Here is a 14,932-nt window from a genome sequence, read left to right as displayed (position 1 = left end):
TAAATATATATATATATATAAATAAATATATATATATATACATACATAAATGAATATATCTATATATATACACATACATAAATAAATAAATAAATAAATAAATATATATATATATATCATATAAATACAAAAATAAATATATAAATAAATATATAAATAAATATATATCAATATATAAATAAATATATAAATAAATATATATATAAATATATATATATACATAAATAAATATAACAATATATATATATATCAATATATATATCAATATATATATATATAAATATATCAATATATATATATAAATATATATACATACATAAATAAATATATCTATATTTATTTATGTATGTATAGAAAATGTATGTATGAAAAGGCCCACACTGATTGCTTTAGTAGGACGATGTTGTTCTTAGTAATACTGTAGTGGAGATTTTTGGAATACCCAGAAATGGTGTATTAAAAACAGCATACAGCAACTGTAAATTCATTCTAAACAGGCCCGTAGCCAGGTCATTTCAAGGGGGGTTCTCTTGGCGTGGGGTCCAGAGGTGGCACCAGGATTTGCCCGGCGCTGTTTAGCTACTTGTGCTACTGTGGTATTACTACCACCATACTACTTGAACTACTACTATTGCTTCTGCTGCTAAAACTACTACAGTACCTACCACTACTCCTCCTTCTAATAACTTCTTATTTAATATTACTAGATGCTGATTCAGTGGTTACCACTAGGCCTACTCTACCCAATGATAAGTCTAAAACTACTTCTACATACAATATTTGTTTTACTGCACTAATAGTCCTGTCTCTTATACACATCTAGATGTGTATAAGAGACAGGGGTTTTTATCGATGTTTGCCATCCTTATGTGTGCCATCGTAAAGTCATGGTTTGCTGGAATTGCGTTTTAATTTAAATCTCCGAACTTCTGAAGCTGAGATATTCTATGAATGTAGGCTTGTAATGCAGGCTAAAATTTAAAAACGGGTGGGATTCATTCAAAAATTTGAGGGGGTTCGCTAGAAAACAGGGAGGTTCGCTAGAAAAGGGGGGTTTGCCCGAACCATAAAACCCCCCCTGGCTACGGGCCTGCTAAAGCACTTGGAATAACACAATCTTACATACTAATGTATATAATTTCTTAGTTTCCCTCTAAATAGTGATATTTAAGACCACTTTTAGTGCCGGTCTTTGATTAGAAAGATTCTAATTAAAAATCAAAGCTGCTAAAGACCACAAAAACCCCGATTCCAAAAGTGGTCTTTAATTTGGAGGGAGACAGACCTGTATTGAGAAGAGTATGAGAGAGAGAATGGATTGGTTTGCAAGATGGATGGACATGGTTCATGAGAGTTTTGAAGTAGTCCGGGTAAAACAAGGCATATCAAGTCGGCAACGCAAAATGATGAGCGTTACCTTGTATCTGAGTACAAGCAGTTTAGATTTAACAAGGCACATCCAAATGAGGCTGAAGTGCCAAGATGGGATTGAATCGCTTCTCTCATTACTGAAGCCCAATGCCAACTCAGATTAAGAGGAAAAAATATTGCAACGTTGACAAAGAGTGCTCTCGGAATGTAAAATGTGTACATAAACATTAATTAATTTAAATTATATACAGTAGCGTATAAGAATAAAGTGGAAATATATTTTATGTGTATACAATATATATATCAATATATATATCAATATATATATATATATATAAATATATATCAATAATGCCCTCCTTATTGTTTATTTTAATTCGAAACAAAGAAAATAGGAAAATTGTCATATAAACAAAAATAATAATTTAACAAAATATGATGTCTTTAATTTTCTCAAAATGCTATGCTGTGGACTTGGGTCCTTCTTATATTAAGGTATGCAATTGCCTGGAAGTTACAGCAAATGTCATCCATCGCCAATTTGAAACATTTTTAACATCAACATAACAGACAAACTAAAGGAGCGCTGCATCAGCTAGGCTTCATAACAGAAGCGGAACAAATGATGGGTACTGCATGTTTTCTGCCAGGAAGACAATGAAACCGAATGGCATGATTGACCTCAAAGTGTGTGGCATTAAGACAAAAACGAAACTAGATACAACATTTCTGCAAATCTTGGATACAAAGACAAGAAATGAGCTAAGTAATTGAATGTATTGGACGAAGCCAATGGAAAGGCAGAAAGAAAACAACAAAAGATGTTGAGGAAGAAATTGTAAACAGGATCAAGGACAAAAAGCAACAGCGGAGAGTTTGCCACAAATGTCAGACAGTTCATCAGAGAAAGAAATGTTTATGTTGGCCGTTACGGCAGACATCGATCAAGTCCTCGATGATCAGACTTTTAACTTATTTGCCATATCTTACAAGAAAAACATTCATTGCCCTGTGTTAAGCAGTTAGCAGGAGAGCGGATTGTGCTCTGATTTATATGTGTTAATTCCACATTTTTAAGTTTTTGCTTCAACAGTTTGTTTTGCCTGGCTTTTCTAGAGAATTGAGAATTCTATTTCACAGTTCTTTCACTCCTATCGACGGTTTTTATGCCTTTTGTCAACATTTTGATCTGTTAGGCTAGGCTGTTAGTGACTTTAGTCCTTTGTTGTTTTAGAACAATAGTACCACAGCAGCAAAGGCAGCCTCATGACCACCTGCAGTATGTCGAATTCCCCATGGCCATTGGGCCTAGGGTTTAGATCAGTTGCTTACTTCTTATCTGGAAAGTACTGTTACAGTTACAGTAGAAATGAGTTATTTAGTCTAAATAGGCCTTACCTTCTTAGATCATCTGTTTTTCAATGGATCAAAGAAATAAATATTGCTAAAATTAGACGGGTTTGTAGGGCAGGTAGGCATGTAAACAAACGCATTACTAAGCATAAATTTAAGCATTGCAGTGCCAGCCGAGTCACGCGTGGTGTTCATTACTGCAACATTACCGCACTTTCTCCTGAAGATACCAGGATTTCTTTCGTTAAATTTGCTCTATGGAATGCACGATCAGTACGAAATAAGGCTGCTTATCTCTGCGATTTTGTAGAGGATAACAAGGTAGACATCATGGCTATCACTGAAACTTGGTTGACGGGGACTAACACTGACGGGCGTGTCCTTAGTGACTTCATTCAAGAAATTGTTACCAAACTTTGATTTCTTGCATCGAAACCGCAGCCATCGAGGTGGTGGCGTTGGTGTCCTGTTAAAGTCCACTTTTGGAGTCAAGGTAAATGATCCAACTAACTTCAAATCTTTTGAATATCAGGACCTAAGTATCTCAACAACATCTACCATTAGGCTCATCAATATTTACAGGCCTCCCCCATCCAGGAAAAATAAACTTAACTTTCAAGTTGATAAGGAAGATGATGCCAATGCAATTGCTTTTAGAGATCTGTTAACTTCTTTCAACCTCTTCCAGATGGTATGTGGTCCCACCCACAACCACAATCACACACTTGATCTTATCCTGACCTTGAGCCATGACAACGTACTTCAAAGTAAACCTACCATTCAGTGGGATCTGCCATCAGATCACGCATGAATTGTCTCTTCAATATTGATACAAAGACCGACTTTACCTACCGAGATGCTTTCTCAACGAAGACTGCACAGCATTGATCCCGAGGATTTTGCTGATGATCTGCAGAAATCTGTACATCAACTTGATGAGGTTAAGGATGTTAACAATCTGGCATGTTTTTACAATTCTACCTTGTGTAACAATCTGGCATGTTTTAACAATTCTACCTTGTGTAAAGTCTTAGATGACCATGCTCCAGTTATCAGAAAGTTGTTCTACGTCCTAAAGCACCTTGGTACACTGTTGATTTACGTCCCCTGAAACGTGAAAGGAGGCAGTATGAATGCAAATATCTTCACTCGGGATCCCTTCATCATAAAATTGAGTACCAGCAGAAGTGTATAGATTACAACATGCTTCTAACCAGATCTAAAGATGACTACAACATTGAGTTAGTCAGTAAGTGTCCAGATCGAAAGCTCTTTCATCTTGTTAATGATCTCACTTCAGGCAAGCAAAGAAGTTTCCTGCCATCTCACAGCAGCCTGTGTAGTCTCACTGAACAATTCGCTAAGTTTTTTCATAACATAATTAGAAGTATCCGGGAAAAGCTAACCAAACATGTTCCATCTTCTGATAGCCTTGGAAGCCAAGAAGATCGCTTTTCTGCCATCACTGCCTTGGCTGCCTTTGAAGAAATTTCACAAAGTGATGTTAATGATATTATCTCTTCTTCAAACAATAAATCATCTAATCTGGATCCCCTTCCTACACCATTCACCAAGATGTATCTGCATATTTGTTTGCCCACTATTACCACAATTATCAATCAATCTTTGACTTCTGGCATTTTTCCAACATGCTTTAAGTTTGCCAATGTGACACCTATTCTTAAAAAGCCAGGGTTGGACCCCGAGCTATTCTCAAATTTTAGACCGATTTCTAATCTACCCTTTTTGACCAAGCTTCTAGAGAGAGTTGTTGCCTTTCAGCTTCAAGCTCATCTCTACCAACACAACCTCTTAGCTGAGACCTGCCTATCGCCTTTGCCATAGTGTTGAAACAGCTCTACTGAGGGTAAAAGAGGATGTCATGTCAGCTCTTGATAAGCGAGATGAGGTTCTTCTTGCTTTACTAGATTTTTCATCTGCATTCGATACAATAGATCATTTTAAACTTCTTAAACGTCTTAAGCTCCAGTTTGGGGTTCGCGGAAGCGCCTATAACTGGTTCAAATCATACCTGACCGAACGAAAATATTCAGTTGTTATTCAGGGTGTGTCATCTCATGAAAGGAAACAAGACTGTGGAGTCCCGCAGGGTTCGGTCTTAGGACCACTGTTGTTTGTCATATTCACCACACCTCTGGAAAATATTATCAAAGCTCATGGATTCAGGGTCATGCTTTATGCAGATGATGTACAGTTATACTACCAGTTCAAATCATCTGACAGATGCGCTTGCAGTAACCAAGTTGTCCTCTTGTATTCTTGATGTTCAATCTTGGGCTGTAGCTAACAATCTTCTGCTGAACGAATCAAAGACCGAGATAATCCATTTTGTTTCCAAATTCTCAAACTATAGTCCCATAAGCACTGTTATGACTGGTTCTACTGCTATTGATGTCAAGGCAGAAGTCAGGAACCTGGGTGCTCTATTCGATTCATCAATGCAATTTAAGCAGCACATTAAAAACATCTGTAAAGCATCATATTCAGGAATCAGGAAAATAGGCAGCATTAGAAAGTACCTTGATAGAAGAACAACAGCCAGACTGGTACATGCCTTCATTACCTCACGCCTGGATGGGTGTAACAGTCTCTTGTATGGATTACCTACTTCTGAAATTGCTAAACTACAGCGGATACAGAACACAGCAGCTCGCATTGTAACACGCAGTAAACCATAAACCATTTGCTCACATAACCCCAATCCTCAATGACCTTCACTGGCTGCCCATTGAGAAGAGGCTTATCTTCAAGATACTGCTGACCACTTTCAAAGCTCTTCAATCAACAACCCCTGCTTACATTACACAACTGGTCAACCCTCCCCACTCAGTTCGCAGTCTTAGGTCATCATCTCAACTCAGACTGCAAACTCTGAGAACATCAACATCTACATATGGTGATAAAAGGTTCTCTATTGTTTCGGCACAACTTTGGAACACACTACCTTGCGATATTAGATCCTCTGCAGCAGCTTCTTCCTTTAAGTGTGCTTTGAAGACGCACCTTTTTGGTGCACTCTAATTTTTTATGTTTAGTTTTTGTCATAGGCAGCTAGATAACCACACCATTATGGCATGCTGTGAATAATGTACTGGCCGGTCTTGCACCTTAAATTGCCGGTGGTGATGATGGTTTTTCACTTTCTTGGCGGTCTTGGTTAGTTTTAGGTTATTTCGTGTTTTAGTTTTTTGGGGTTTTTTTCTATTTTTCTGTTTATGTGAAGCGCATAGAAGCTTCGGCATTGTGCGGTATATATATATAACATTATTATTATTATTATTATTATTATATCAATGACTTGTAATTTTTTTAGGTTTTTTTAGAAGCCCATTCAGTATCAATCTCAACAGAAGGTGTAATATCACCATTGCAAACATCACTTGCTTCTCAAGTACATCAAATTTTCAGCCTGCACCAACAAATTTGACCTTGCAGAAACACACCCTGCTGCAACCAGCATGATAGGTAATAATTATTTTCATTTTTTTTTTTAAGCAATAGAAAGTATCTACGCAAGTTTACGCTCCTATTGGTTATGCCTAAACCCACCACTGAAATTCATCCAAGCAGGAATCGCAGAAGAACACATCATATTGATGACTTTGATACAGACTAATTTCTCATGGACTTAACATTGCTATTACACTTTAACACTTGTAATGAAAAGATTTTGCCTTCCAAAGCCAAATCTTAAAGGGGAGGTGTAGGACCGTTACATATGGACTATAATATTTTTTAGGTATACAATAGTTTAGTCTCAACAGGTGCATACATCATGACACCACTAAGATCGGATACCTCAACCTCCTCCATGTGTTGTAGTCTGCTTGTTCGCCAAGTACAGTCAGAGTTATTTAGACAATTAAATTTGCTTAGTTGTCCAAGCTCAAACTAGCTTCTGTTTTTTCCTCATCTTTTACAGCATTATGCATTCACAGAAGCTTTTTAACGTAGGAGTGGTAAGTGGCTACATACAGGATAGATGACGAGGAAAACCTCCATGTGGTAGTTGCAGGAAAAGCAAAACTTTCACCCAAAGTCAGGGGGCTGATCCAGAAATTTTCTGACAGGGGAGCGAGGAGGGGCCCAATAGGTATTCCAAACCCACCTCAGCCCCACCACGGTTGGGGCTGAGTTGAGAAAATTTAAGAATAGGACACTCGAAAATGGCACTCTCAGATGGTAAAAATAGGCCTACTGTATGCTTTTTCAAAGCAGTGTTCCTCGACAAAAAATTATTGACTTCCTCTCGACGTGGGGCTATGCTCCCTCTCCCTCTCGGGCATTGCAAAGGTCTAATCAAGGACCTATAGTGTATTCTATACTGGGAGTCGCAAAGCAAATTATGATTTTGGTACCTCTAGATGCCTGGAAATGGCACTCATTCTGACATAAAATTTGATACTTTATCTCCATTTTTAAAAAATGTTTACAAATGCAAGGGGTCCTGGCCGGCTGGGCAACCCACCCCACTGCATTAATATGCTACATGTCCTACAGTCGATGTCAGTAACACATTATGCTGTTTTGTATCAGTAAAGCCCTTTTGGATCAGGGTGCTATAAAGCGAGGACCCTACTAGACAATATGGGTAGGGGCACCGAAGGGGCCCCGAAGGATCCGTGGCCGTTGGAGCAAATTTATGAATAGGCCCCGCTAGACTCTCGGAAATGGCACTCGACAAAACTATTGACCTCCTCCCGGCTTAGGTACTACCCCTCCCCTCACAGGTGTCGGAAAGGTCTGATCAAAACACCTGTAGTCTATTCCATACTGGGTAGTCACAAAGAAGTTATTAATTCTTCTTAATAATTAATCAAAATTCTATCTACAATAAATACTAAATTAAGTACATAAAATAGTTATATGGTTATCAAAAAATACTAAACATGCTAATGTAAAAACATTCCACTATTACTTACAGCATCATATTATATGTCATTTTCTATCACATACCTGTAGGATTTGTACAGATATGGTCACAATACAGTAACATATTTAAAATGTCATCTACAGTAATGTTACTGTCATGTGTCTTCATCATATAATAATTAAATGTGAATCCACTTGAAAATATCAAGTATGCTGAAATTTATAAAAAAAACATATGCAGCATCATCTTCTGCACTTCAGTTAACTAAAACACTATATTATTGATATGTGGCAAAGACAAGCCATACCAGTCACTCGTCGTAAATCGTCCTGGACATCCTGGAATGTCATTTTATTGCACTAAACTAACCTTTATATATCTCTACGTCAAGTTATTTTCCACATTTTCAATGTAAAACAACATTTTTTTTAAATTAAAAAAACCACATTTTTTTTAAAGGATTTGATGATAGTTTCTACATGAGATAGGCCTGAAATCATAAACTTTGAAGGCTGATTTCTCATTTATTTTTCTTTAAACAGATGTATGTTTGAATGCTTGTTACTTTCAGGAAATGTAGGATTTGAATGATTTTTTACCATTTCATAGCTCTTACTTTACTCTTTCCTGTATTAATAACTCAAAATTTATTTTTGAGACGAGTGACAGGTTTGGCTTGTCTTTGCCACATATTATCAGCTCTCCCAGTATGAATTGTACAGGTACGGTCAGCATCACATATTTAAAATGTCATCTATAGGAATACAGCTGTCGTGTGTTAATCATGTAAATAATTAAATATGAACCCACTTGACCCTATCAAGCATGTTGAATTACTATTACTCATAACTATTATTATATTACTCATAACTATTATTAATATTATCAGTTCTTTAGCAATGGAGAGCTGCATGGGTTATCATCTTTAAATATGGTAGATAAAAATTTGAGATTTTGGCTACTTGGGATTGTCTTTTACTATATTTCCAGTTCTATCTTGACTTCAATATTCTGGATGCAGCAACATAATTTGCTGTATTTAGATTACAGCATAATCTTTTTTAATTCGATAAGGATATTCAAACCTTGCTCCTGAACATCCATTCCTATCCACCTCTAAACTGCATTGAACTGTGGAATTTCCTTCCAGAATTCATATCAGTCTACCTCATGGTGACTAGTCTTAACCTCAATACCACAGAAATTAATGAGCTGGTGACAGTTCTCGGAAGTCAATGGGTTATTTTTTAAGTTTATCACTTTCAGTGACTTCATCTCTCTCAACTTGCCAGCATCAAGTTCTAGAAGAAAATAAAAACACACATTTTGAAATTTTTAGTAACTGTATTATGATTTTGTTCTAATACTGTATTGCATACCATACTAACAGTAATATAATAAAAATATTAATTAATTGCATTAACATAAATTTAGATTAATAAGCTGGTTATGTTTACTAAAGTTTGAAATACGTACAATGATGCCACTTTTTACTAGCCTTTGGAGGGGCCCTTTTAAGTCAGAATTGCATTTTACAACTTCAGGTAGGTCTGACACAAGACTGTCAAATCATTGAAAATTATCAAAAACAAGACCTTAATAACTGACAGAATTATTTTAATATATATTTATTTGACACGTAGACATAATACAGTAATAATACTTCAATAGAAATTCTCTGTATCAGACTGATCTGTGCATAAATTATCATTTATCCCTATCAAATGTATAAAAATGAAAATCATATTTGCAGTGCACCAAACAGATTATTATAATATAATATAGAAATCCTACATGATAATACTGTAATAATAAAAGTATTAGCCAATTTCCAGTAGGAAATATTTGGCACCAATTAAAGGAAGTTGGTAGTTGGACTTCAAATATGAATTAAAATGTATAGTATCAAAAATATAAGCCATGAAATAATTCTTATCCTTCAAAAATGATACACAATTATTTTGTTCTCTCTCAATCCAGGAATTTGCGCTGTTCATTCAACAATTTGGTGCAGTACTAGAGTTGACAAGCCTACTGTTAGAATCCACTGGCATACAGTCTACTGAAAAAATATTCTGTACAGGAATGTTTCTATGTTCAACAAACATTCTATTGACTTCTGGATAATTCTACAGCAGTTGTATTCAGTTGCTTCCTTTTTGAGTCACTCTGCCCAAAGATTATTCAAATAGAATGTGATGACCATCTACAAACAAAAAGTATATACCTCATGATGTAATAAATATATTGTAATCAATGAATGTATACTTGAAAGGATGGTTTTTATGAATTTAGTTCAAATCTATACATATTGTAGTGTCCGGAAATAGACCAATGTGAGATAATTATAAAAGACTTAAATATTTTGTATGGAGTTCATCTTTTGCTAATAAATGGTCAGAAGGTATTTTATTTGGGCATTGTTTTTCCTGTATGTATCAATATATATCTTTGGAAATAAAATTATTTAATGTTGAATTTAAACTTCCATCATTCACTAGCAACAAAATACTTTTCCACTTGCAGAATTAGGACATAAATGTTACATAAAGTTTCTCTCTAGAATTGGAAAAAAATTAAATATATCATCAAGTACAGTACAGTATGATCATATAAATAATTTTTATGCTTGATTACTTTAATCTAGCTTCAAATTGAGCAGTTCAAATTAAAAGAATTGTTTTTAAGATTATTTTTCCTGGGGAGAATAATTCCTGAACATCATAATTCCATTCTGCTTTAAATTTCTGTCTTCAGATTCACTGGCACAGGGAAAATTGAGGACAATTATTCCTGAACTTCATAATTACAATTTGCATTGTGTACTAATAATCAGATTCACCAGCACAGGGCTATCTTGGTCCCATATCTGCCCTAAATATTTATTTTTTTTAATAAAATGAAAAACAAACAAAAACATACACTGCATTTTGGAAGAATAGCCAATGTTTTTCTATAAGTAAAAGCTAGACCCTACTTAAATAAAAAATAGTAATTAATAATTGTCTCTAGCTAGGCCTAAGTTTTAATAAGCCTGGCTTAATAATATCAATAATAAATAAGACAGTTATAGGGTGGGTCTAAGTGTATCTACAGACATAGTAAGCTGACACTCTAGGGCCTAGCTAGTTCAGGAAATATTCTCCTCAATAATTATTATATAAGACAGTATGGGGTAGGCTATACCTACAAAGTAGGCTAACAGTAGCTATCGTTAGTGACTGGCCTAGCCCAGGCCTAAATGAAAGGAGAGGGACGTGTCCTGATGCAGTCTGCTGATCCCTAAACTGAACACAACAACAGCATGGATGGCCCTCTCTTATGGCCATGGCCAAGTCCGGTCTTGGCCCAGGTACGGTCGTATTTTGTAAACTCACCTATCAAGTAAAAAGTTTGCATTATTAGCATTTAAAACTTTTACTGAAATCTTATATTTCAAAAGTACAGTACCACTATCACTATTTTCTTCTAGTTCCGTCTTTATGCATCTTTCTTCTTTCTTGCTAGCTAGCTAGGCCCTCACACAGAGGCCTGATACTCGCTCACGATTGTTTACACAAACCAACTTTTCGATGTCAAGGGTCATATGCTAAGTATCAATTTCGTATATTTATTAGCTAAAACCAGAAACACTTGGCGCTGTCATCCCCTTCAATTTTCTGTTTCGTAAAATGTGGCGTAACTATAGTAAATGTCTATATAAAACATGTATTGTAATATACGAAACATGTTTATCAGACATGGATTTGTCTCTTACAAAACAAATTTTGTAAAAGACAAAATCAGACGAGCATCCAACAACACGAAACTTCTATTTGACGAGTTTAACGTCAATGAAGGGGACATTGATACGTATGTTGACCGTTTAGATCAATACTTTGTAGCTTTAGACCTCCAAGGAGATAATACGGAAAACAAAAGGAGAGCTATTTTATTGAGTAGCTTAGGTGAAGCTGGTTACACAACGTGATTTATGTTTTCTATAAAGCCTACAAGGTTATCAATATCTGAGAGGTTTATGTTTAGAAACACAAAGCAAACACCAGGACAAACTATTTCTCAGTTCGTTTCACATCTGAAAAAGGAAGCTACATATTGTGCTTTTGAAGGAGATGCATTGCAAAATGCTTTGCGTGATCAGTTTGTATGTGGACTATTGAGCACTAATATTCAAAGGAAATTGCTATCTAAGGACCATACTTCCAGCAAGCTGTAGATACATCTCCCTGCTGTAGATGTAGCAACTGCAGCAGAAGCAGCAACGACGAATATGAAAAGTATGACACACGAAGGTGAGAAATCAATTCACCAAGTAACGACACAGGGACATAAACATGTGAAAGGCTATCATCAGGAAATTAAAAAAACAACACGTCAAAAATGTGATCGTTGTGGATTGAGTAATCATACACGTGATGCATGTAGGCATAAATATGCCACTTGTTTTAAATGCAATAAACAGGGACATTTGAAATCAGAATGTAAACAAATGCAACCCAATCGAGGACACAAAAATAGTACTCGACGACGAAAATTCATCAAACAGGTAGCAACACCAGATGACTATGAAACATCAGGTAATGACATTTTTGTTGACTCCTTTAGGTTATAGGTAGACCCAGGCCTCTCAGTGAATATGTAAATCTGCATAGCATTGCAGAATGATGTGTTGTTATTAATGGCGCAGGATTCAAATTCAAATTCAGCCATGATGGTGTAGCTAGTTAAATTAATATCAGTATATGACATAAAACATACTTGAATAGGATGTTCATCACTGGATAATCCACTATCACTAAGGATGGCCAGAAGGCAAACAATAAACGTGAAGTATTTAGTTTTAAAACACTTACAAGTTACAGTTTCACATTGCAAATCCTCAGCAGAATACAAGTAACAATTTTAAAAATGTACAAAAATCCAACGAAGTATTAACAGGATACAAAACGAATAAAACTTCAGCGATAAAATACTTTAGAAAACGCAATAAAGCCTCAGTATAAAATTTATAAAATAGCTAGGTTCTGGGAGTGCCCTTCAAATGTTCAAACGTTCCAGGGATCAGACCCTTCCAACGCACTATGCATGCTTCCAAACAACTTCTTAAACTAAACTTGAAGAGTTTGCTATGATTAAGTGTAGATTTTACATGAATTAGATACAAGATATTTGTTGCTCTCCCAACAATAAACATACATACTTATGCATTGAAGTACGGTATGGAGCTATTGAGACTATTCGTTTGTAGTAAAGCAACCCAAGTCACAACATTATGGTAATGCTATCAAATAAGATGCAGTTGCAGTTGTAGGCTGTATTGTATTGTAGTTGTAGGCTGTATTAGCTGTATGCCTCTAGATCTGTCTCCTGGATACATTGAGTTTTTTTATATTTTCTCCTGGATTTTTTTGCAAGAATCTTGGTGATATTGTTCTTGACTTATTTTATATTGCTATGGTTCCTTCTTTTTTTATTCTTACGAAGTTCACTTTTTCAGTATTTTTAGTAGCAATTTTTTAGCTATTGCTAGGCCATACATAAACTTGCTTGGTTTTCTATTGTCCACTACACAACTTGTGCTTTCTCTGTGTTATGCAAATTACCACCTGCCTGGCTTCATGCATACTGGCTTGCTTTGTTTACTTTTCATTCCACTTCCTTGTTAGCTCTAGCTCTACATTATGGCAATTCAATCTCTTGGCTTTAAATTTGTCTGCATTTCTTGCTTCGAAACCAAGTTATCTGTACAGTAGTAGTGAGCTTAAAACATTAAATAAGCATATTACTCAATTTCAACATATTTGGCTAAAACCATACAAGAAGTTGGCATTAAACACAGCGCGGTCATGAGCTGATATCCACATGATAGTCATACGCCCTATTAAAAAAATGAACATGACTATTAAACTAAAACTATCACTGGTATCTAGGAACACTGTTAATATAAACAACCTTAGCTACCCCAAAATGCACACTAAGTTCTACCCAGAATATGCACAATGTGCACTTTGGAATTTATTTTTGCACAATCGATCAAGAAAAAGACTACAAAAATCTGTGACTATGTAATGAGCAACAAAATTTACATCATGGCTATTACAGAAACTTGGCAGTGATCGAGATAACCGTTCATTTGTACATTACCTGACTACACTATCATCAGTCAGCCACAGCTAAATTGATCAGGTGGCGGTGTAGCTCTTCTGCTGAAGAATGGATTCTTAGTTAGACGTTTAGAAAATGGTGCTGCTTTCAGAAGCTTTGAGTATTTAGAGGTTGACACTCACTACCAATCAAAGAAACTCAAGGTTTTTGTGATTTACAGTCCCAGCTGTCCTTCCATGAAAAACAAACTTACACCAAATATGTTCTTTCATGACTTTTTTAACGTTTACCGAATCTCTGGCACAAATAACATCTGATTATATAATTGTTGGCGATCTGAATTTCCATGTAAACCACCAACATGATGCAAATGCCAAAACCTTTCTCGAAATGCTTGATGCTGTTGATCTGTTCCAATATGTCAAGGAACCTCACGACTGTGGAAATACACTTCATCTGGTGATTTCACCCATTCCAGATTGCTCTGTTTTCAATGTTAGCGTCAGAAAGAAGGCACTCCCTTCAGACCACTCTGTCACACTGTTTAATTTGAATTTTGGTAGACCCCCAACAACAACCAGATTTATAAACAGACGCAACATTAGAGCCATAAATGTCAGGGAGTTCATCAACAATACAGCTAACTCCCATCTGTTTCCTGAAAGATTCAAGGTTAATTTTAATTCGTTAGTCTCACAATACAACACATACCTCTGGGAATTACAGTACTTGATACTCATGCACCTGTCGTCAGACGGAAAATCACACTCAGACCACATGCACCTTGGTATAATGCAACATGCAGAGTTGCCAAGCAAGAAATGCGTAAATGTGAAAGAAAAGTGGAGGAAAACTGGCCTTGTAGTTCATCAAGATGAGTATGCTAGAATGACATCTGAATACCACACCAAACTTGAAAAAGCTAAAAGTGATGACATTATCAGTAACAGAAACAGCTTTTCAATTTGATTGATAATCTTACCAACCTCAAACACGGCCAACACCTACCAGTCCATGAAGACGTGTTTGAACTAGCTGAGGATTTTGCCAACTACTTTGAGAAGAAAATACCTGATCTTCAGTTGATGATCCAGTCCACATCCATTCCTGAGGTTAACGTACCACCACATATTCCAGGATGTAAGTTAGGCTGTGTTTATACTACACACTAAATACGAACACGGATTCACGTCCTTGAATGTGTTTACG

The 14,932-nt window shown here is 35.9% G+C and overlaps 1 protein-coding gene across 1 annotated transcript in view; it reads right to left on the bottom strand.

The window, feature by feature from the left end:
* Nucleotides 1-5,434: 5,434 nt before the first annotated feature.
* Nucleotides 5,435-14,932, bottom strand: part of LOC117112493 (leucine-rich repeat-containing protein 20-like) — a 56,328-nt gene continuing 46,830 nt past the window's right edge. The window contains exon 6 of the mRNA XM_033255581.1: nt 5,435-8,919. Coding sequence (XP_033111472.1) covers nt 8,777-8,919 — 143 coding nt within the window. The 3' untranslated portion in view covers nt 5,435-8,776. The remainder of the gene's footprint in view (nt 8,920-14,932) is intronic.

Source organism: Anneissia japonica, unplaced genomic scaffold (genome assembly GCF_011630105.1).
Source record: "Anneissia japonica isolate Jap-2015-1 unplaced genomic scaffold, ASM1163010v1 scaffold389_len89789_cov197, whole genome shotgun sequence".
In the NCBI taxonomy this organism is placed as follows: domain Eukaryota; kingdom Metazoa; phylum Echinodermata; class Crinoidea; order Comatulida; family Comatulidae; genus Anneissia; species Anneissia japonica.
This window is presented reverse-complemented; position numbering and strand designations above follow the sequence as displayed.